General features: G+C 60.5%; 3 protein-coding genes across 5 annotated transcripts; 1 reads left to right on the forward strand and 2 right to left on the reverse strand.

Moving 5' to 3' along the window:
- Positions 1-2,663: 2,663 nt before the first annotated feature.
- On the forward strand, positions 2,664-5,834 carry EDF1 (endothelial differentiation related factor 1). Its single transcript, XM_036393707.2, has 5 exons — positions 2,664-2,794; positions 2,921-2,972; positions 3,971-4,131; positions 4,682-4,775; positions 5,298-5,834. Exons 1-5 carry the CDS (start codon positions 2,717-2,719, stop codon positions 5,357-5,359), a joined length of 447 nt encoding a protein of 148 aa, XP_036249600.1. The 5' UTR covers positions 2,664-2,716; the 3' UTR covers positions 5,360-5,834.
- A 1,061-nt stretch (positions 5,835-6,895) lies between these two features.
- Positions 6,896-20,179, reverse strand: MAMDC4 (MAM domain containing 4). Of its 3 annotated transcripts, XM_036393704.2 has the most exons (30): positions 17,944-20,179; positions 17,342-17,828; positions 16,724-16,837; positions 16,141-16,314; positions 15,806-15,946; positions 15,409-15,554; positions 15,202-15,286; positions 14,833-14,961; positions 14,446-14,592; positions 14,202-14,296; positions 13,786-13,944; positions 13,406-13,490; positions 12,845-12,994; positions 12,412-12,516; positions 12,092-12,223; positions 11,718-11,848; positions 11,526-11,631; positions 11,135-11,251; positions 10,784-10,918; positions 10,542-10,672; positions 10,254-10,470; positions 9,769-9,906; positions 9,543-9,664; positions 9,367-9,457; positions 9,014-9,160; positions 8,590-8,724; positions 8,209-8,336; positions 8,014-8,128; positions 7,698-7,873; positions 6,896-7,154 (listed from the first exon to the last, which is right to left on the reverse strand). In XM_036393704.2, exons 2-30 carry the CDS (start codon positions 17,385-17,387, stop codon positions 7,113-7,115), a joined length of 3,639 nt encoding a protein of 1,212 aa, XP_036249597.1. In that variant the 5' UTR covers positions 17,388-17,828; positions 17,944-20,179; the 3' UTR covers positions 6,896-7,112. The 3 variants fall into 3 exon arrangements, with proteins under 3 accessions (XP_036249597.1, XP_036249598.1, XP_036249599.1); XM_036393705.2 differs by lacking the exon at positions 14,833-14,961 and having other exon boundaries at positions 16,724-17,828; XM_036393706.2 differs by lacking the exon at positions 12,845-12,994 and having other exon boundaries at positions 16,724-17,828.
- A 96-nt stretch (positions 20,180-20,275) lies between these two features.
- PHPT1 (phosphohistidine phosphatase 1) lies at positions 20,276-21,946 on the reverse strand. Its single transcript, XM_036393708.2, has 3 exons — positions 21,704-21,946; positions 21,437-21,561; positions 20,276-20,666 (listed from the first exon to the last, which is right to left on the reverse strand). The coding sequence occupies exons 1-3, from the start codon at positions 21,843-21,845 to the stop codon at positions 20,574-20,576; spliced, it is 360 nt and encodes a 119-aa protein (XP_036249601.1). The 5' UTR covers positions 21,846-21,946; the 3' UTR covers positions 20,276-20,573.
- Between the last annotated feature and the right edge of the window lie 142 nt (positions 21,947-22,088).

A 22,088-nucleotide genomic window follows, 5' to 3' on the forward strand; every position in this document is an offset into this window, starting at 1 on the left:
CCTCAGCTCCTCAGTCACTCCCTTACTCCGTCCTCTTCCCCAGGCACCACTCCTCGCTGACTTTCCACTGTCCCCTGCCATATCTATCCCTGCTTCAGGCGACCCTGCTGGGAAAGAACCCAGATCCCTGGGACACCCTCACACTCCCCCAGGACTACTCATCTACCCGCTGGGTTCCCTCATCCTTCCTCTGAGCCCATCTCATCCGCCTCCTAGGACCTCCTGGGTGCCCTCGTCCATCACAGGGACTTCCCATCCATCCCCTGGGATCCCCCCTCACGCATCCACTGCATTTGCTGGAGGGGGAAAAAGACGGACCGTGGTGCTCAACCTGACCCACCCGCGGTCCCATCGGAGACAGCCATCTCCCGCTGCACTCCCTAGGTGAGCAGCACCTGGTCCCTTGGAAAAGGCCTGGAGCGAGCACCTGGCAGAATTGTTTCAAAGTCACTTTTGGCCATTTTGGGTACCAGTGGGCCCTCGCCTACCTGCGCACAGAGTGTCATGGCCACCTCGCGTCCCGTGGCGCCGGCTCGGGGGACAGGTGGAGGCCAGCGGTCGGGAAGGATGGGCGGTGGCAGGACGGAGACGGCCGGACGGCGATGGCAGGAAAAATGCCGTGGGGGGAAACGCGCGACGCAGCCCGCACTGAGGTCACGGCGAGGTGCTTTTCGCAGAGGAACTTGTTCGGCAAAAGGTCACAGCGGCGAGATTTGTCCCCCGGGATCCCCAGCCTGCCTGCCCCCCTAGCCCGGCTTCGGCGCGGGGGCTCCGGGGTTTTACCGCCTGCTGCGCCGGCGGGGCGGAGATGGGCGGGCTCTCACTGCGGGGAATTCAGCCGGTGCCGGGGAAATCCTCGCCGTCAGAGCCGGCCGCAGTGACCGAGCAGCGACACAGCGGCCTCTCCCGGGAACCTGGCTGCGAAGACGGGGCCGGAGAGGAGCGGGTCGAAGTGAAGGGCGCGGCAGGGCCACGGGGGGCTCCGGGACACCGAGCCCTTGGCGAGGGGCCAGGTGCTGCTCAGGCACCGTCAGGGCGGGATGCTCCCTGTCAGGGAGCCGGGGACAGTGCATCCCTTCGTGTGTCGGCACTGGGAATGGCACGGGCACAGCTCCCCTGGGATGGGCACTGCTTCACCCATTGCACTGCAACAGCCCTTTTCCCAGCACAGCCGGTCTGCAAACACCGGCATGGAAAACTTGGTGATGTCATCTATCGAAGAAAAATCCTGTCTGCATTTCCTGAAATGACCGTGACCTGGCAGCAGGACGTGCTGTTCCCAAAGGGACAGGAAACCCGCACCAAAGGTTTGCTAGGAACGCCCGCCCCGGACAGGACCATGGGGCTGCTCCTAGTCCTGCTGTTGCGACACCCCGGCTCCACCGCAGGGCCCGAGGAGAAAGTCTTGCACCCCGCTAATGTCCCACCTCCGGAGCTGCTTTCTCCTGCTCCCTGGGAGCCGGGGCCAGGCGTGCTGCGGTGACAGATGACAAATGCAAACCGCCGGGCGGTCCCGGCACCTGATTTCCGAGCAATGCCTGGATCATCACCGTGACCCGGCTCTGTCCACTCATCCTGCGCTTTGTCATGGAAAGACCCTACAAAAATCCGCCTGGGGAGCGTTAGCTTTGTGCCCTCTCGCTTCAGAAATGACGAGAGCAGGAGGACCTTTTCATGCCTTTACTGTGACTGCGTAAATTTCTGGTTGATTCTGATGCAGTTTAGGGATTTTCATCGAATCACAGAATATCCCCTGAGCTGGAAGGAACCCACCAGGGTCACCCAGCCTAGCCCCTGTCCCTGCCCAGACCCCCCAGCAACCTCAGCCTGGGCATCCCTGGCAGCGCTGGCCAAAGGCTCCTGGAGCTCTGGCAGCCTCGGGGCCGTGCCCATTCCCTGGGGAGCCTGGGCAGTGCCAGCACCCTCTGGGGGAAGAACCTTGCCCTGAGCTCCAGCCTGAGCTGCCCTGGCCCAGCCCCAGCCGTTCCCTGGCTCCTGTCCCTGTCACAGGGAGCAGAGATCGGAGCTGCCCCGCGGGAGGAGCTGCAGCCTCAGCGAGATTTGACCTCAGTATCGCCTTCTCTGGGCTGAACCAACCCAGTGCCCTCAGCCACTCCTCCCTTGGCCCCTCCGGACCGCCTCCATGCCCATGTCCGTCCTGTGGACGCTCTGCCGGGCTCCCCGCAGGACGAAGCCGCCACGGCACATCCCTGCCCAGCCCTGCCGGTGCCCGCAGGCGCGCCCGGGGCCAACGGGCCGGAGGAAAACGACACGGCTCCCGAACCGCCGCGCTGCGCATGCTCGGCTCGGCTCAGTGGAGCAGGTCAACGGGTCTGACAGCGCCGCAGAACAAACCAATCCCTGCCGGGTGTCGGGTGACTGGCAGGGCCAATAGCCAATCTTAGTGTGTACAGGAACGTGCCGTCCGCCCCCAGGTTGGCGTGAGCACCTGCCAATCACGTAGCGAGGAGGCTGATTGGCAGGAAACTGCGCCTATCAAACGGAGCTGCGTCACGCCTGGGTGCAGTTAAGCCAACAGTCCATGCCGGAACCTAGGCCCCGCCCGCTGCGCTCGCGCCTGCCTCCACCTATGAGCGATTGTCTTTCCTGACGGGCGTGCACCTCGCCCTATCAGCGGGCGCCGCGCGGCCGCGCCCCTGGAGGCGGGCACTGGGCGGTGCCCGGCGGCGGGCGCGGCCCGGGCGGGGTCGGAGCGATGGCGGAGAGCGACTGGGACACGGTCACGGTGCTGCGCAAGAAGGGCCCGAGCGCGGCCCAGGCCAAGTCCAAGCAGGTCAGCCGGGGGCGCGGTGGGGGGCCGGGTGCGGGGCCGGGCCGGCGGCGGGCCTGGGCTCGGCGTGGGCTCGGCCACCCCTCCGAGTAGCGCCGTGCTCACCGCGCACCTTCGCTCCTTTCGCAGGCGATCTTGGCGGCCCAGCGGCGCGGGGAGGACGTGGAAACTTCCAAGAAGTGTGCGTATCCGCGGGGGGCCGGTCCGCTCTGGGGCGGCTGCCTGCGATGGGGAGAGGAGGCAGGCGGCGGCACCGCCCGGCTGAGCCAGCGATTCCGAACTGGGCCGGAACGCGCAGCCCCGGGAGCCGCCGGGATGACGCTCCTGGAGCTGCCCCTTAGCTTCTGGTTGCCCAGGGTGGAGATCTGCCTGGTTCCTGCAGAGATATTGGAAAATCTTCTGTGAATCACAAAACTTAAGCTTCCCATTTTGGCAGCTTATTTCTTTTGCGAATTTGAATGGCTGCCGATCTTCCTATGGCGCTGCTTGTTAAAAATGCCTTGTTTCTTCTCTGATGTAAATTGCCAGGTTCTCTCACTGTAGGGAGGTTATTCTGATGGTTAGAAATAGAGCAATGATCCTTGAAGAAGGTTAATCAGCTTTTTTGGGACACTGAATGCCAGAGACTAATGTGAGAGAAAGGATTGAAATTAGAGCTTAAATATTATATCTAACATGAGAGAAAATAATGTTTTTGAAGCTGTCTTTTAGCAAAGCTAAGTACAATTAGACTTCACTTAATCAAAGATGTCAGAAAATTGCTTAAAAGCTACTTACTTGGGGTGCCTCATACTGAGCAAGCACAATTCAAGTTCAAGTATTGACCTCTCTGTGCTGCAGCACAAATATGTGTCTGCAGTAAAGTTAGAGCATTAAATCCCCAATGAAAAACAAGACTTGCCCTGTCTATAGGGAAGTTCAGGTGTGAAGTAGGGAAAGGGAAGGGCTCTGCATGGCTAGGTGTGCACAGCACTATGAGCAGGGCTAAGGTAATGTTCCCTGATGGGCAGGAGAATTGGGTGAGATCAATGGTAATGTTGGTATGTTGAAATCCTGACAGCACCCTGGGATCCTGGGCAGCTGAGGGCTTGGAAAAAGTCCTTTGATACTTTTTGGCACAGCTCTGAGCCTTATTTTGTTTGTCCTTGATTGTTTTTTCGTTCTTACTTCGAACGACAGGGGCAGCAGGCCAGAACAAACAACACTTCATTACAAAGAACACGGCCAAGCTTGATCGTGAAACAGAGGAGCTGCACCATGACAGAGTTTCCCTGGAGGTGGGCAAAGTGATCCAGCAGGGCCGACAGAGCAAGGGCCTCACTCAGAAGGATTTGGCCACGGTGAGTGGAGCACCTCCAGGTGAGGGTGGGCACCTTTCCTGTTCCCTCATGGGCAGCTGCAGTGGGAGGGTGTCATGGGCTGGAAGTTTGAGGAATGCAGTATCGCTGGTATCTGATGTCCTGGCAGCTTCAGTTGTCTGGGAAAAGTTTTGAGGTTTGTGGAGCCCTTGAGCCCCAGGCTGGAGGCAGAGCCTGTCTGTGGCTGCTGAGCTGGTGGGAGGCTGCTCCCTGCTTCCTCCCAGCAGCTCACACCAACCCTAGAGGTTTGTACCATCTGGGCTGAGTGGTGTTAGCAACTCCCTGATGTCTGAAGGAGCAGCAATCCCTGGTGGTCCTATTCCTCCTGAGAAGGAGGGAGGTCAGAGTCCCTTCAGGATGGATGTCACCAGCACTGGGACATTTCAGGGAGGTGCCAGTGGGGATGGAGTCAGCCTGGGACCAGCACTTTGTCATCTGTCCTGGCGTAATGAGAGGCTGTTCCTTATCTGTATGAGTCCTGGAGAGCTGCTGCTGAGCATTGCTGTGTTTGAGACTCATCCTCTCTTTTCAGAAAATCAATGAAAAACCACAAGTTATCGCTGACTACGAATCAGGACGGGCAATCCCCAATAACCAGGTCATGGGCAAGATCGAAAGAGCCATTGGTGAGTTAAGAGAGACTTCAGAAATAATCCCAGTGCTTGGAGGGGTGGTTTGGGGGAAAGTATTTACCTTTTTCCTGTGAGGAACGTTGCTGGCTGGAGTTTATCATGGGTGTGGTGCCATTAAGACATGTTCTGATAAAACCTGGATCTGCTGACTGAACCAGAACTGGGAGCTCTTGATCTTTGTTTGCATCTTCATGCCTGCGGCTGTGCCCTGGGGACCATCCCTGTGTGCTTGCCCCCAAAACCTATGAGATGCTGAGACCCATGGAAGCCCGATTGCACTTGTAGAAGGGTTTTGTGTTGGTTTTACTCTCCTGGGCTGGTTCAGATCCCATCTGATTGGTTTTTGTTTGAAGTTGGTCTGGTGCTCCTAGAAACTAAAGTAGGACTCTCCTGAACTCTGATTCCCCTGCTCTCTTTCTGGATGTTCTCTTCCTTAAGGCTGAATTTGATGGAAATAAAAGTTATTGGGTGAATGATTGAGTGCTGATGGTGGTGGTCTCCTTTATCTTATTCCAGGCCTCAAACTGCGTGGAAAGGACATTGGAAAACCGCTGGAAACTGGCCCCAAAGGAAAATGACAACAAAGCCTCGAAATCAGTTTGCTCAGACTGATCTGGTTCTCCTCAACCACTCTGCATATTGCCAAGCTGAACAAGAGGGTTTCAGACTTGCTTTGGGGGGAAATCTGCTGAATCTGTACCTGCTGTAAAAAGGCAACCTTAAAGAAGCAATTTTCCTGATATTTGTTTTTCCTTGCTCCTTTTCAGAGATTGAGGATCTAAACCCCAAGAAAAAACCCAAACCCTGCCTCTGATTTGCCAGAAAACATGTACATTGTGGTGTTAGCAGCAGCTGATGTTAAGGCAATTAGGGTGGTCTGAAATGGGAGGATTTAATTGAAACAGTTTGGGGGATGGGTGAGATATATATAAATAATTTGGGAGAGTTGGGGCTTGATCAGAAATGATGACTCAGTCACTGTATCTCAATGAGTTTGGTTTGTTCTTTCCAGCCTGTTTTAAAGAGATCTATAATAAAGTTTGATACCCTTCAGTTGCCCAGGGGAGCTGCTGCACGTGACCAGCTGTTAGTAAATGTTGTGGCTGGGTGTGACTGGAGCTGCATCACCTCTTCCTTCTGGGATTGTAATTAAAGGGACACCTGGGGTGCATGGGATGAGGGCCAGCACTGTCACAGCCTTCCTGGCTGTGTCACCTCTCCCTGCACTGGGGATGGTGCAGCTTGGCCAGCAGCCTGGGGCCGCAATCGGTGCTGTGGAGGCGAGGGGAGGCTGTGGGGCTCTGCACAGCCAGGCAGGTGCAGAGACATCAGCTGAAGCCTGAGCCCTCCTTGCCCTTCCCCAGCTCTCAGCTCTCTTGGGTCCTCCTTTCTGCAAGCAGGACAGGTCTGTAGGGATGGTGCTTGGCATGACTGAGGCATCACCTAAGGGGGACACAGCTGGGTGAGAGGGAGACAGGCTCTGGTCACAATCTGGGAAAGCAGCATGTCCCTCCAGCTGTACATGGGGCCTGGGGGTAGCAGGATACTCCTTGTTGTGCAGTGGCTGAACTGGGCTATGTGTGGAGCTGGGTTTGGAGTTCACAGTGTTAAGGTGTGAAAGCTGGGGATGAGGGAGGGGTCCTGGCCTCGGGTGCACTGGGTGCAGGGGTGGGGGTCCAGGCCCTGAGTTCAGCCTGCACCTCAGCCTACACTGGGTTTCCCAGTGATGTTTATCAAGTGCATTCACAAGGTATGTAGGCAGCAGGTGGGCACCTATACACCAGAGTGGGAGCTGCCTGCTGCCCTCAGGGGTGCTGTGTGATGCCCCCCTCTGCTCCCTGCCCTCGCACCCATCACTCACCCTCCCCAAAACCAGCAGAAGCACTGAGCTTCTTCCCCCTGGGGTCTCTGTGCCCTGGGAGCTCTTGTGCTTTGTCCTGGGCATAGGAAGTGGCTCACACCCTCTGCAGCGCCCACTGTTCTTCCCAGCTCTGGGGGCCAGGACCTCACACTTCACCCTCCCATCCATGGCCAGAACCCTGTTTGGATGAGGACAGCCACTGTGAGAACTCCCACTTGTGCCCTCTGCCAAAGCACGGGCACATTGCTGTGTCTTGGAAGCAAAACTTCATGTTACAAACAACACAAAGGCTTTTCCCGAGCACTTGGAGGTAGTGATGACAGCGGTGTGTCCCTGGGCGGGGCAGGCTCCCCGGGTCGCCAGCTCCTGGTGCCGGGGGCAGAGAGCAGGCAGCTGATGGAGTGTGGGTTCCTGTCGAGGGGTGGTCTGCCTGGGGGGGAGCAGGCAATTCCTGCTGCTGGATGCTAATTTCAAGACTCATCCCCCTCCCGTGGAGATATAATGACCTTGTCCTGCAAAGAAAGGTGAGTGGGAATTGGTGACAAACGTGGGCTGTCTGCTGTGAAACACCAGGATTTCTTCCAGGCTGCAGCGAGGACAACCTGTGTGCCAGCCCCATGACCCTGGCAGAGGCACCAAACCCCCAGTGTGCCCAGGGGGCTCCACATCTCTTGCTGGAGACCATGATGCGGCTGGTGGCTCTGCTGCAGATCCAAGGGACCTGCAGCTTAAGCCACCTTGCACCAAATTGAGTGCTGGCTGAGTGAGGATGAGCCAGGTTTGCCAGACCCCGTTCCCACAAGACTCGGGCGTGGGAGCACACTCAGCTCTTTCCAGAGCAGCTGCCTGGTGGCAGCAGCACTTTTAGGTCAGTCCTGCAGCTCAGGGTCACTTGTTTGTCAACAAGCAGATAAGAGGCAGAGCCCTTTGCACCTCCCTGTCGCGTTGGCGGAACGCGGGGTCAGGGAGAGCCTGCTGGCATTTGCCGAGCTTTTAGGAAATCGCTGTTTTAGCACAGCTGGGGTAATTAGGCAAGTCCTTCACCCTGTCCTTACATCTCGGAAGGTGATGTTGTCGAAGCCCTGGGAGCTGTTGTTCTCTGTCGGTGTCCTGCTCGCCAGCCTTCGCTGTTTCAGCCAGTACCAGCCCCCAGCAGCCACCAGCGCCACTATGACGAGGGCCAGGAGCGCACTGAGGGCCACCTCCGCCACGAAACTGCCGGAGGGCTTCTCTGCAGGGGGAGGAAATGCTGTCATTTCAACCCACTGCCCAGAGAACTGCCTCCAGCCTCAGCCCAGCACCCTGGGCAGCTCTGGATTGACCTTTCACAGCCAGAACTGCACCCCCCCCCCCCCCCCTTCTTCCCCGCACCTTCCACTGGACTCTCCGGGCTGGAATGGCAGCCCACCCTGGCGCTGTACATGATGTCATCCAGTGCCACTGTCCCCTCCATCGGCCACCTCCGTGTGGTGATCTCAAAGCTGATCTGCGGGGGAAGGTGGGGTCTGGGGGGCTGATGCACGCCCGGAGACACCCTGCACCCCAGGTAAGGGTGGCCCCACTTACCTGGAACTCACTGGGGCTCTGCACCGGCACCACGGCACCCTGCCAGCCCCGGCTGCGGTGCCCTGGCACGCTCCACACCGTGCGCTGCCCCGCCGCGCCGTGCAGCGTCACCCGCAGCTCCCCGCTGGCTGCAGGGAGGGGGCACAGGCGTTCTGGCATCACCAGCTGCCCCGAGCCCACAAGAGCCACCGAGCCCTCCCAGCCATGCCATCCTCTACTGGGATGGCAGCACCCAGAGGGAATGGGCCATCGCCACTGCCCAGCTGGAACTGAAGCAGTGTCTGCGGTCCACAGGTGGGGAGGACTGAGGCCCCCACTCCCATGGAGCCAGGGAGACCCAGGGACCCATGGGCCCCTCCTCCCTGTCCCTGCAGTGCTCACAGAGATGCTCCGGGATGTCCATGTGGTACCAGAAGCGCAGGCAGGAGTCGGTGGCTGCAGGCAGGGGTGGGCTCTCCAGCAGGGCACTGGTGCCCCTGGCACCCAGCACACTGGTGTCAAAGTGCATGTAGTGACCTGGGCAGGTAGGGACAGAGCGCAGGGTGTCCCCCAGTCCTGCATCCATTTGTCCCACCCCACTTGTCCCACTCTTCCCCCAAATGCCGAGTGATGCCTGGAGGAGAACACAAATCAGCCCTGGACCTCACTGCCCTTGGGGCTGAGCTGCCTCCCCAGGTGAAGAGGGGACAGGGATGCTGTGGGGCCAGGCCTCACAACATGGACTGGACTGACCCGATCCACCCCCAGCTCTTCTTCCTCACTCCGGCCATGCCAGGGTTCCCAGGCAGGGATGGGTGTTTCCTACCGTTCCTTGTACCCAGGGTGTGGTCCTGCTCAGGGCCAGGGTACTTGGCCAGGGTGATCCCACTCTTCCAGCCCCAGGCCAAGCTGTGCAAGCGGGGGTCCAAGGGGCTGCTCCAGCCACAAGTGTCCTGCTCGAAGTCACAGGATGCTGGGAGGAAAGCAGGGCTGTGAGACACCCAGTACTACTTGGCAGGACATGGGCCACCTGGGTGGTACACACCACCCCCAGCTTTGGGCCAGGCCAGGCTCAGGGCAGGAACAGGTCTGTCCCTATCCCCATGGCTTACATGCTCCCATAGGATGTCCCACCCCCTCCCCTCTGATCCATAGTGCCCCTGTGGGGTGGGGTCTCACCTGGCTTGGGGCAGGCTCCCTCCGACACATGCAGGTCGTCCAGTGCGATGTATCCGTGGTCACCCCCAGCTCCCACTGCCTCAAACACCACCTGAGCAGGGTGACATGCTGAGGCTGGCAGCCTCTATGCACCCCTCATCACCTCCAGCTGCCCCCAGCACCCTGCCCTGTCTCACCTGCCAGTCACCATCGGGCTGGATGGTGACATGGCTGCGGTGCCAGTTGCTCCCTTCCATGGTGCTCATGCTCAGAACCTTCCTCCTCACCCTGCTCTGCTCCACGAACACCCTGAGGGAGCCTGCCCAGGGCACCCAACATGGAGCAGGGGTCCAGGGCTGTGCTATGTGGGGCCCCCACCCATCTGGAGGTGTCCCCAGAGGTCTCAGGGCAGGTGGTGCTCACCTGGGGTCCCAGCGCTCAGCTGGTACCAGAAGGCCAGGCACTGGGCAGACATGGAGGGCTGGTAGGGCTGGGAGGTGAGGGCAGCCGTGTGCCCTGCAGGCAGGGAGAGCCTGCCCGTGTTCACCACCATGTAATGGCCTGGAGAAGAGAAGCCCCTGTGCTGTGACCCCTGCCCAGCCCTGCTGGGGAGCACTAGGGGACAATTGGGGCTGGGTTTTTCCCCCCCAGGTCAAGGAGTCTCCCCAGCTTGGGAACCTCCCCAGGATTAGGGAGCCCTGGGGCTGGGAGACTCTGCATTTTGGGAGTTCCAGGTTTGGGAAGCCCTGTGCAGTATTGCCTTCCCATCCTGGGGAAGGCAGGGAAGGCAGGGCAGGCATGAACAGGGAGAGCAGGCAAGGCTGGTGTGGGGTACAGGCAGGACACTCAAGAGCAGGCAGGGGCACTCAGAGCAGCAGGGAAGCACCAGGGCTGCCACGGCTCCGTACCTGCGGTGGTGCCGGTGGTGTGGTCAGCCACAGGACCGGCGGTGGTGCCGGTGCCGTTGCTCTGTCGCTGCCAGGTGCCCTTTCCGCTGGCTGCCAGCCCACAGCCCTCCACCTCGAAGGAGCAGGAGAGCTTGGCCCCACAGGGTCCCGCTGTCTGCGTGATGTCGTCCAGCCCCACGTCCCCCAGGAAACCGTCATGCAGCACCTCGAAAGCCACCTGCCCCCAGACAGCGGTGTCAGACAGGCTGTGCCTTGCTGGGGCCAGGGACGTGGGGGGCTGCTCCTCACCCGGTACCGCTGCTGGCCCGTGGAGGGCAGTGTTGCCCATGCCCGGTGCCAGATGCTGCCCTGGTTCCCGCGGCAGGTCCACAGCACCACCTCCTCTCCTCCCTCTGGCCACAGCTTGAGGTTCAGGGTACCTGGGCAGAGGGGGGCATGGGGGCAGCCATCCCACAGCCCTTGGGAACCCCACTGTCCTGAGAGTGGAGGCAGGCTTGGGCAGCCCTGGGAGGATGCCATGGGGCACGTACCAATTTGTGGGCCCGCCAGGCGGTACCAGAAGGAGAGACAGCGTGGGGCAGTGGCCAGCTCCTGGTGGGAGCTGAGGAGCAGGGCCCGCTGCCCGTGGCTCCATGGCACAGAGGAGTCCACGGACAAGAAGTAGCCTGAATGTTGGGGACAGCCAGGGTGGAGGGGTCATGATGTGAGTGTTCTGCATCACCCACAGCCCAGATCTGGGTGCTCCCAGCCTGCCATAGGTGAGCTTGCTCTGTGGGCATGGGGCTGCTGGGAGTGTACAAGGCATGCCTTGGCCCTGGGAATGGAAGGTTATGGGATGTCCTGGGCCCCTGGGTTCCCCCAAAGAGCAACCAGCCCCTTACCCGAGCCAGTGGTGTGGTCAGAGCCCTGTCCCTGCCCTGTGCTGTGGACCCATTTGAAGTCACTCGACAGATCCTGGTACCAGCCACACATGCCCCTCTCAAAGTTGCAGGACAGCTCTGGCCAGAAAGAGGTGACAGGATAGAAGTGGAAAGGAGTAAGGCATCACAAAAGCAAATGGGTCTCCCAAAATGTCTCTTCCCCCCTGCTCGCCTGCCCCACTCCCCAAGTTTACCCCATGCAGGGGTCCCAGGGCAAGGCAGGATATGTGCTTGCCCTGGCCCTTGGCCTTGTGCACCATGGTCTTGCTCTTGGACAGAGTGACAGCCACCAGGCAGCCCCCACGGAAAGGGTGTGGGGTTACCCTCCCTGCCCACGCACTCCTGGCCATACCCGCAGCTGTGGGTGACACCACGTCGAGGTAGCATTGCTCGAATGTCACGTTATCAACACCGACACTTGCTGAGCCCTGGAGATCCACCAGTGCCAGCAGCTCAACCTGAGGGCAGCAGCCATGAGCCTGGGGTGCCTGGCAGCACTGGCATTGTCCCACTGAAAGCCCCCCAGGCTGGTCCCTGTGCACACCTGAAAGGGCCGGCTTCTCTCTCCCAGCGGGACACGGACATGACCCCCAGTTGTGCTGCCACGATGTTGTGTCTGCCAGACCAGCTGGGTGGTGCCAGCAGTGTGATCTGCGACACTGATGGCAAGGAAGCCTGGAACAAGAGGTGGTGCAGAGGCTGTGGGCACCCAAAACCCCTGGCCACCCTGTAGGAGCCCTCCATGGCACCAGCCCACGGTCACGGGGTGCAGGGACACAGACAGGGACACAGACACCCCAGCTCCAGGATGATGTGATGGGGCAAAGCAGGGTTGGGAGAGACAGTAAAGGCAGCTGGGCATGGGGGGTCTGGGAGTAGGAAGCAGTCAGGGCACCCTGGGGGTGGGCAGGAGGTTACCTTGGTGGTCACTGTGGATGTGGTAGCTCATCTCCATGGTGCAGGCAGGGCCAGAGGGGCCCAGCAGAGGCGATCGTGCCTTTGCAGGACCCATCATCTGTCCTTCTCCTGTCTGGAGGGCCAGGAAAGTCCCTGAGTACAGAAACACTCTGTGAGGTGAGGACTGGGGTCCCACATCATTGGTAGCACCCCAGCCCAGCATCCTGCCATTGTGCATCATCCCCCATTGTGCAGTGGCACCCACTGGGAGTCCTTGCTCTGGAGGCTCCTGTGGTGCTGAGCACTGAAGAGCATTGTCTGGGTGGTGAAAACAGTCTCACCTGTGAAGAAGATGTCAGATTCAGTGACCTTCTGCAGACCCCAGCGCAGCCGCCCCACACTGACGTCGTGCCAGCCGCCAGCCCCTGACTCGAAGGTTGTTGTCCCTGAAAAGTCAAAGAATCCCAGAATCTCAGAATGGTTTGGGTTGGATGGACCTTAAAGCTCATCTCATTCCACCTCTCTGCCATGGGCAGGGACACCTTAAACTATCCCAGGGTGCTCCATGCCCTGTCCAACCAGCCTTGGACACTTCCAAGGGATGGGGCAGCCACAGCTGCTCTGGGCAATCCAAAACTCCAGGCTCAGTCTTGCCAGGCCATTGTCGTTCCAGGGGCTGTGCAGGCATGCACATGTCCCAGCCACGCCAGCCCAGGGGTGCCTGGTCCCCTCCACTGCTGAGGCAGTGCTGCAGGTGCCTGCCTTGGCTCTCACCACAGCGCTCCTCGTCGGAGCCATCAGCGCAGGTGTCGGCGAAGTCGCAGGCCAGCTCTGCAGCAATGCAGTCCCCACTGTCACAGGCCACCTCGTCTGCTGCGCAGGGGCTGGCATGTGCCTGCCTCGGCAGTGTGACCAGAGGCTTCTCTGATGGTGAAACACCCCAGATGGAGAGCAGTGGTGAAATGGCACAGCAACAGCATCAGTGTCAGCCCTTCAAACACTGTCCCATGTCCCCAGGCATCTTCCTGGCTCTCCATTTCCCATCCATCCCGTCCCAGCTCAGCCTAGTTGCCACCAGCTGAAGGGGACCCAGGACCTAGTAAGAGCTGCTTGTGTGACACGTTTTGACACAGAAAATTGAGTGTTACAGCCCCAGGAAAAAGATACCAGCACCCCAGGGCAAGTATTTGCTGTCCTGCACCCAGAATGGTCCCTGTGATGAGCAGAGGGACAGGCAGACCATGCCTGTCCTTTAGGCGTGGTGCCATGGGTGCAAGACACCTGGGACAGCGGCCAACACTGGAGCAGAGTGAGGGACACTGCCCACCAGCTCACCCTGCTCCTTCACGCAGCCCTGAGACAGGATCAGGTCATCGATAGCCACGGTCCCCCCGCTGCCAGCCACCCCCTCAATCAGCACCTGCAGGAAAGCACCATGTCAGAAACATCAGCAAGGGGTCCTGCACGATACGGGGGGGATTAGGGTGACACCAGGGAGCCATGTGATGGGGGGAGCCAGAACCTGTCATGGACTGACTCACATTTTGCTCAAGAAGGGACTCAGTGGGAGCAGGGGCAATGCTGTGGCTGACAGGGGTGCACAGTGTGGGCTGGCATGGCCACAGTGGGCTTGGAGGGTGGTGCTGCCCCTGTCCACAGCTATGGTCCCGGACCCCAGGGGCAGCCCAGCTCCCCCCAGCCCAGCAGCAGCCCACCTTGAAGGGATCTGTCACATTGAAGTCCACTCTCTCCCGGACCCAGCAGCTGCCCAGGTCTCCTGTCCTTTCCCTCATCAGGTGCCTGGTAGAGTTGGTCACATAGGAGATGCTGAGGCTGCTGGTGGCTGAGCCATGGAGGTGGCAGTACAGTACGAGCTGGGGATTGGGAGGAGAGTGAGCCCTTAGGGCAGGGGCACACAGCCCCCTGCATCCCACAGAGGGGCTGTGAGGAGCTCAGGTGGGCAATGGGCACCAGAGATGTCACCAAACCACCCCCAAAAACCTGATGCCCATCCCCAGCAAGGGCCAACCACAGCCCAGCCCTGCAAGAGGGTCCCCAGAGTTGGGAACCCCATCTCCTGTCACCACCATGCTCACATAAGCTGTGACATGAGGTCCCAGCTGTGACTTACAGAACAGGAGTTCGTGGCTTGGAAGGTGGGGCTGCTGAGCTGAGCTGTGCCACCAGCTTGTGCAGTGGGGTCACTGCTCACATGGAGGAAAAAGCCTGCAGAAGATGCTGGGGCTGAGTGGAGCCAGGCAGATGCGTGGGTGCAGGACACCGCTGTCCTGGCACAGCCCTGAGCAGAGCCCTGGCGTGTGTCCCGTCCACCTGCAAGTGGGGCTCCCCTGGGGCACTGCTGCCCCGCCACATACCAGCCCTGCTGTTGTTGCTGTGGTCCCGAGTGGGAATGCTGTAGGAGGTGCCCAGGTTCAGGCTTGTGTTCCTGCCCCACACTGGTGGCCCGGCCGCCGTCTCCCAGCCACAGAGATCATAGTCAAAGGAGCAGCGAGTGAAGTTCTCTGTGAGGAGAAGGGACAGAGGTGACCCAGAAACTGAGGTCCCAGCCCCCTCTTGGACAGATGGATCCCTGCAATGGGTTGGGCTGATGCCACCCCTCTGCAAACCCTCAGGGTCATTTTGCCCTCCTGGCGTAGGGCAGAACTGGGTGGGCCCCTGCCAGCCCAGAGCACAGCTTTGCCCCACCAAGGTGGACCCTCAGCCTATCCACAGGACTCCTCCCTGGGGCCAGGGGTGCTCACTGCAGTGCGCTGTGCCCTCGTCCGAGTTGTCCCCGCAGTCGTCGGTGCCGTCGCAGAAACGACGCTGTGCCAGGCAGGAGCCGCGCTGGCAGCGGCTCTCCTGGGCCCTGCAGGCCTGCTGCCCGACCTCTGGGGTGGGGGAACATATGTCAGCAAGTGGCTGGTCCCACGGGGACATGGTGAGCACTGCCACATCATTCCTTGGGGTGGCTCAAGGGACAGGTTTTTGCTGCCCACCTCATGCTCTGGCCAGGGCGCAGTGCCCCAAGACAATGGGAGCACTGAGCAATGGGAGAGCTCCCCTGGGTTTTGCACCCCACCCAATTCCCCCAAGATCCCAGCTCACATCCCAGCAGATGTGGGACTCACCTGGTAAGCCACAGTTCCTGAACATGATGTCATCGAGCGCCACCTCTGCCCCGCAGGTGGGTGGTTGTGTCAGGGAGAAGATGAGCTATGATGGGAGGATGAGGATCGCATGAACTGCCGAGGCCAGGTCTCAGAACATCACCCAGCTCCTCTGGTCCCAGCTTATGGGGACAGTGCCTGGGTACCAAAGTATCAACATTGTCTCACCTGGAACTGCTCCATGATCCGTCCGGGGTAGGCAATCAGCTGGTGCCAGCCCTCCCTGCTGCGCTCAGGGCTCTGCCACAGCTCCACCACCTCATCCCTGTGTGCCACAGCCAGGCGCAGCACCGGCCGCTCTGTCTGGTTCAGCCCTGAGGGAAGCCCCAAAAGTGCCCTTGGTACAGGGCATCCAGGGGTACCCAAAGGAACGAATGGAGCCCCGCCAGCTCTGGGGGTTGGAACTGGGACCCCCCAGGTCCCACCAGCTCTGTGTGTGGAGCGTGGAAGAGGCAAACAGGATGGCAAGGACCCATCTCAAGATGTCGGTGGTTCTGTCCCTGCCACAGGGGCAGACGGCCCCATCCCCCCCCGCTGCCTAGTAGCCAATTCTGCCTGTGCCCACCTTGGGTGCTCTCACATCTCCCTGAGAGGTGATACCAGGTTCTGATCTCACATGTGGCAGCTGCTTCCCGCATCTCCGGTGACCTGAGCCAGGCTGTGGCTGTGGTCTTTGCTGGGGGGGACATGGTGACCAAGAACCAACCTGGGGAGAGCAGAAAGCAGAGTGGGGGCTGCAGACCCATGGGGTGGCACCAGAGCTGTGCCAGCACTACTCCTGCCCCTCCAAGGGTCTTCTCCCTCCCTTGCACCCTAGAAAGATAGATATTCTGGCACCCAGCTCCAGTGGAGTGGTACTGTGGGTGCCCAGAACCTGCTCACCAAGCAGCTCCCACTTACCCAGGTCAGTGCCCACGGTGTGGTCTGAATGAGGCCCCATGCCCCACATGGCAAGGCTGGCCCGGCCTCGCACCCATCCATACGTCGAGGTGCCCACGTCCTGCCAGCCACAGTCACTGTCCTCAAAGTCACAGGTGAAGGGGGTGCCCAGCACTGCTGAGCCCCGTAGGTACCCTGAAGGTGGGCAGATGGGGGGTCAAGGCAGGTTTGGGGCCACCCTGGGGACCTGTGCCCATCCCAGGGAACTGCACCTATCCTGGGGGTCTGCACCTACCCAGGGGCCCTGTGACCAGCCCAGAGGACCTGCACACAACCTGGGATCCTGCACCCACCTGGCAGACTCACCTGCACCCAGGCCACCTGTGTTCACCCTGGACACCTGCACAAGGGACCTGCCCCTACCCTGTGGATCTGCACCCACCCCGCAGTTCTGTACCAATCCTGGGGGACCCTGCATTCATCCTGGGCACCAGCACCACCCTAGGGACCTGTACCCACAACACCCCCTGCTACATAGCCTGCTCTCACCCCAGGAGCTGGGCCTGAGGGTGGGTCTGGGGGCCTGGGGGGTCTGAGCACCCACCACACTGGTTCTCATCCGAGCAGTCGCTGCAGTCACAGATGAAGTTGCAGAGTTGCTCAGCCGCACTGCTGCAGCTGTTGACGACCACGGATCCACTGGGGAGGACAGTTCTGGCTATGGGAGAGACAATGGGGCTAAAAACCCGCAGAGAATTAGGCATGGTGCCCGCAGCAGGTGACGGAGGGCACACGTGACCTGCAGCACCTCGGTTTCGGACCCTGCTGGGGCAAGTACTGAGCTCTCAGTGGCATTTTCCCCTGGACGACCCCTGCTCAGGCACTGTCCTGGCACTCCACATCTCTCACACTGCCACCTCCCACCGTCAGCCTCGGGGTGCCAGAGCCTGCCAGGGCACTGACTCTGCTACAGCACACCCATGCTTCCAGTCCCAGCCCCCTTTTTGGAAGAAACAGGAATATCTGGATGTTTTTCCCCAGCCCGCTGCTGGGGGCTTTGGCACCGACTCACCCTGGGAACCCTGGGCTGAATTCACCAGCAGAGCCCAGTGGGCTAGCCCAGTGCTGGGGCAAACTGCCGTGGAGGACCAGAGTGGAGCAGCCAGCATAAAGGCCCCTTCCCTCCAGCCACACAATCCCCACCCGTGTCAGCAGAGCTTACCCAGCAGCACCAGCAGGGCCAGCATCGCCTGCCTGCCTGCAGTCATCCCGGCCACCACAATGGTAAAATGGAGATGGAAGAGGCCACACTGTGAGCCCCGGGCTGGAATGTGCTCCCCTGGACCTGCCTGTGTTGGACTTCAGCCCCGCTGTTATCGGCTCCCTGGCCAGGCAGCGGGTTTATGGCACGCCTGTGCCGGCTGGGACAGCGCAGCGCGGTCCTGTCAGCAGCACTAGCGACACCTCAGCAGCGAGCTGCAGCCAGGTGCCTGTGGAGACCTTCGGCTTTTCCCCCGAACCTCTCTTCTTCAGCCCATTTTCCACTCAGAACAGGACGGTGGGTGACACTCTGACTGGGACAGGGCACAGCCCCGTGGAATGTGTTGGCTTGGTGATGGATGAGAACACTTCCTGCTGAGCCAGGGATGCTGCCAGCCCTGTGGGGGATGCTGGCACCTCTGCCAGGGATATGGGGGCTCTGTCAGTCCCTGTGCATAAGGAGAGTGGAAGAGACTTTGGGTGCAGGGTTGGCTGTGGGCTGCACTCTGGCCAGAGAGAACAGCTGAGCTGGGAGTCAGCTGTATCTCCAATATTCCATCTTACCCTGCTCTCCGGCAATGGGAAGTTGTTTCCACTTGTCACTCCAAGCTCTTGTCCAAAGTCCCTCTTCAGCTCTCCTGGAGCCCCTCTAGGCACTGGAAGGGGCTCTGAGGTCTTCCTGGAGCCTGGGGATTCCAAGATGCCATCAGGAGGAGCCAGCCTTCACCCTGCCTGCTCTGCTCCAGCTGGCAGGAGCATCTCAGCACCCAGCTCATGAATGCCATGGGGCAAAGGGGCACAGCTCCAGGGCCACAACTAGGTCAGTCCTGGGGCAAAACATTCCTGGCAGAGCCCCAGCAAGGGTTGATGAGCCTGGAAGAAGCACAGCTTGGTAGCCAGAGCTCCACAGATCACCACCAGTGTTGCCTGGTGATGGCAACTACTGACCCCACTGGTTTCCCTACCTGGGCAGAAGAAGGAGCTGCTACCCCACAGGACCCCTCTCCCTGCTGCTGCCGCAGCCTTCGTGCCCTGAGAGGGGCCCCCTTGAGCAGATCTTTCCACTGAGCCAACGGCCTTGGAAAGCAGATTGCAGCGGGATTGCATCAGGGGCAGTAAAACACAGGCTCAGCTCCTTTTCCCAGTGCCAGCCAGGCCCAGTGAGGACCAGCAGGCCCACATCCCCCAGTCCAGGCATGCTGGAGAACAGAAGCCCTGCCCAGAAATCTGGCAGCACAAAGATGGCCACTGGCAAAGTAGTCACTGGCCTCCTGGGTGCCATGGGCAGAGCCTCTCTCAGAGATGCGACCCCCTCCCCTTTGCACTGGGGATGCTGGTGCTCCCAGTATGAGACGTGGGCACACTGGAGCAGATTGAGTGATGATGACAACAGGATAGTACAGAATGGATGGCGCAACAGGAGGTCACCCCATCCCACCCCTCTGCTCCACAAGGGTTCCCTGGAGGATGTGTCCAGATGGTTTTTTGATCTCTACAGAAGGATATTCCCTGATGATGATGAGGGGACTGCACCTGCCACAAGGAGAGGCTGAGCTGAATGTACCCAGCTTGGAGAAGGTGTAGGGGAATGTCACCCAGGTAAGCCCTGGCAGGAGGGTGCAGCGAGCCAACCCTTCAAGCCAGGAGTGTCCCAGTAAGGACTGAGACAAGAACAAAGCAAGAACAGCAAAAACCACTTGAAAGAAAAACCTTTTTTTCCTGTGAGGACTGTCAAAACCAGAGCAGACTCCCAAGCTGCTGAGAAGTTCAATTTGGGGAGATTCTCAAACCCCACCTGGTCACAGCTTCCAGCAGCCTAATTCTAGAACAGAATCATGGAACTCCCTGTGTTGGAAGGAACCCACAAGGACTATTGAGTCCAACTCCTGAGCCTGCACAGCACATCTCAGCAATCCCACCACGATGGACCCACTAAAGCTGGCTCTGCTAGGCCAGTGAATGGACAGGACATCCCAGAGGTGCCTCCAAGTTCCAAACCAGTGACTTGCAGGTTTGCAACTGACTCTGTAACTTCTGGGTAACATTCCCCCCAGCACAGGGGAGAGCCACTTTGCAGGATGGAGGATGAGGCACAGCAGAGCTATGTTCTTGCCTGTGAAACTCATCCCCCCATTGTGAGCTTCCTTTGGAGTGTGGGCACAGGCTGAACTTTGGACACTGGGTACAGGCTGAGTTTCTGAAGGTTGAGCTCACCTTGCATGGCTCTGGACACAGAGGAAGGAGCCCACATCCCTGAAGGCACAAGGCAGAGGCAGCAGCAGGGAGCACACAGGGTCAGTCTGACAATGAAATGGGGCTGGGACTGGGCTGGGAGGATCCTCCAGCCCCAGCCTCACATGGGACAGCGACTGAACAACTCAGCCTGCACATCTCCCTGGAGCCCCCACATCTCCCTCCAGCCACTGAAGCCTCCAGCAGCTTTCCCCAGTCTCCCTCTACTGCTCCTCACTTGGAAGCACAAGCAGGGAGAATCCCTGGGAAATTGTGAGCTGGTCCTGGGTGGCTGGAGGGATGAAGTCAGGGAGGATGCTCTTCCTCAAGGTGTGACAACCTGCCAGAGTGGGAATGGGCATGTTCTTCCCAATCATGTTCCCAGGCAGCTCAGTTCCCTCCTCACAGGAGATGGGGCTGGTCTCTCCCCCAGGTCCATCCTGCCTTTCCCTCTCCCAGGCCTGGGCATTGCTTTCCTCTCTCCTGCCTCAACCCTTTCCAAGGCAAATCCCAATACACTTCCTGCTGTTCCCACCCCAGACTCTGCCTGCTCCCATGCCAGGCTCCCATGCCAGGCCCCCCTCAAGGGGTGGATAACCTGGGGGGTCGCTTCCACTGTCAACAGGCATAACCCAGAGATGGGAAGGAGCAGCCGAGCCGTGAGCATGGCCACCAGAGCAGCTGTGCTCCTCCAACGACTTTAATTCTCACAGATACACGTGGATGAGCCCCTGGTGCCAGAGGGCTGGGGCAGAGCAACCACTGGCTTCACCAGCTTTGCCATGCCAGGGAGGTGGGAGCATCTGGCACGGGGACAGTCCGGTGATAGCGGAGAACGGGCGAGTTCAACACAGGAAAATCAGGAGAGCCTGGAGCATGGCCGAGCATGGCGAGCCTGCTGCCACTACCCCGGTGCTGCACACAGCTGTGCCAGTTCTGGGCTGGCACCACAGACAGAGGAGTCAGTACCCTTCATCTGCCCAGGTAATCTCATAGTCGGGATACTCTGCCTTCAGCTTCTCTGTGGTCACAGCGTGGTCAGCTCGTCCAAAGCCCTGCATAGGAAAAGAAGGTTCCCAAGGAGAGCTGGTGAGAACTTGCAGGGAAGCCTGGCAAATCCCCAGGGCGGCTCTGGCAGACCCCAGCAGCAGAGAGGCCACAGAGCCTGTGCCAGTCCTTCCTGACTCCAGCTGAGGCTGGTGTAGCACCCAGGCAAGAGAACAGTGCCACCCTGAAGCTGGGAAAACTGTGTGCACTGTGGCCCAAGGATCAGCACCCTGTCCTGGTCCCAGCTGGGCTCTGCACTGAGCACCCAGCACAGCTGGTGCTGCAGCACAGCCCTGGGCTGGGGTCAGCATCCAGGAACCCACCATGTAAGTGATGTCCTCAAGAGTGCCTCCAGTCACTCTTACAAGGCCCCTACAGCACCCACCTGACACTCCTGCAGGAACACCCTCAGGACACACAAAGTGGAGACAGGGTTCTTGTGCAGCCCAATTCCCCCTGGCAGCACCCAGCGCTGGGTACAGTCACTATACCCATGGGACTTCCGGGGACTGTGAGTGTCTGGCAGCCCCACAGGTAGGTGCTGGGGGGGTTCATGGGGTGACCCTGCTTTGGCTAAGCACTGCTCACCCGAAAGGGCTCTGCGAAGTCTCCCCTCCCTGCGGCACTCGGGAGAACGCCCAGGAGCCCCGGGAGCGCCGCTCCGCTCACCCCTTCCACCCCCGAGGGAATGCGACGCCAACTCGGCCGCCGTCAGCGGGACCCACCCCGCGAAGGGAGATGACGCGTCCCTGCGTGGTTCCCCCCGGCTCCTGCTTACCACCGAGTACCCGTAGACGTGGATCTTCCTCTCTTGAGGGCGGTGCGACAGGCGGCCGCCGCCCAGGCACTCGCAGCTCAGGCCGTGCCGCGCCAGCTCCTCCGCGGTGCGCTCGAACAGGTCGGCTGCAGGGAGGGAGCGGGGGTGGTGCGGGGACCCCACGCCTCAGCCGCCGCCCCGTGACGGGCCAGACGCCCGGCAAGCCCCCGCCCGCTTCCCTCGGCACCCTGGGCCACAGCCCCGCCCCGCGCTCCCGACGCCCCTCACCGTGGTACTCGGCCCAGCTGTGGCCTCGCACGACGTCCTTGGCGGGCGCGCCGGCCCCGCGCACCCGCACCAGCACGTACTTGAAGACACCGTCGCCATCGATCTGCACGTCCGGCACCCGCGACAGCGCCGAGCCCGCCATCGCTGCCGCCCGCGCGCCGTGCCCGCCTCCTCCGCCCAGCGTCCAACCAGCGCCCGGCCCCTGCCCGTGTTCCCGCCTCCTCCGCCCGGCGTCCAACCAGCGCTCGCAGAGCCAGGCTCCGCCCTCTGCCGGGGCGGGGTCCCGCCGCGAAGCGGCTCTGGGGGTGGAGGCTGTCGCCGGTGCCGGTGCAGGCGGTGGGATTGACAGCGGGGAGCAGGGCCGGGCAGGGCGGCGCGGGCGCCC

This window comes from Molothrus ater, chromosome 20, assembly GCF_012460135.2.
Source record: "Molothrus ater isolate BHLD 08-10-18 breed brown headed cowbird chromosome 20, BPBGC_Mater_1.1, whole genome shotgun sequence".
Taxonomy (NCBI): Eukaryota; Metazoa; Chordata; class Aves; order Passeriformes; family Icteridae; genus Molothrus; species Molothrus ater.

What these genes read in the sequence shown, in the direction of transcription:
- EDF1 (XM_036393707.2), top strand. Translation starts at nt 2,717, where the DNA reads ATGGCGGAGAGCGACTGGGACACGGTCACGGTGCTGCGCAAGAAGGGC. An exon ending in CCCAGGCCAAGTCCAAGCAG is followed by an intron (nt 2,795 to 2,920) that starts GTCAGCCGGGGG and finishes CTCCTTTCGCAG; the next exon opens with GCGATCTTGGCGGCCCAGCG. An exon ending in CTCAGAAGGATTTGGCCACG is followed by an intron (nt 4,132 to 4,681) that starts GTGAGTGGAGCA and finishes CTCTCTTTTCAG; the next exon opens with AAAATCAATGAAAAACCACA.
- MAMDC4 (XM_036393704.2), bottom strand. Translation starts at nt 17,387, where the DNA reads ATGACTGCAGGCAGGCAGGCGATGCTGGCCCTGCTGGTGCTGCTGG. An exon ending in CAGGAACTGTGGCTTACCAG is followed by an intron (nt 14,962 to 15,201) that starts GTGAGTCCCACA and finishes CCCCCACCCCAG; the next exon opens with AGGTCGGGCAGCAGGCCTGC. An exon ending in AGAGAAGCCGGCCCTTTCAG is followed by an intron (nt 11,632 to 11,717) that starts GTGTGCACAGGG and finishes TGCTGCCCTCAG; the next exon opens with GTTGAGCTGCTGGCACTGGT.
- PHPT1 (XM_036393708.2), bottom strand. Translation starts at nt 21,845, where the DNA reads ATGGCGGGCTCGGCGCTGTCGCGGGTGCCGGACGTGCAGATCGATGGC. An exon ending in CAGCTGGGCCGAGTACCACG is followed by an intron (nt 21,562 to 21,703) that starts GTGAGGGGCGTC and finishes CCCTCCCTGCAG; the next exon opens with CCGACCTGTTCGAGCGCACC. An exon ending in ACGTCTACGGGTACTCGGTG is followed by an intron (nt 20,667 to 21,436) that starts GTAAGCAGGAGC and finishes TTTCCTATGCAG; the next exon opens with GGCTTTGGACGAGCTGACCA.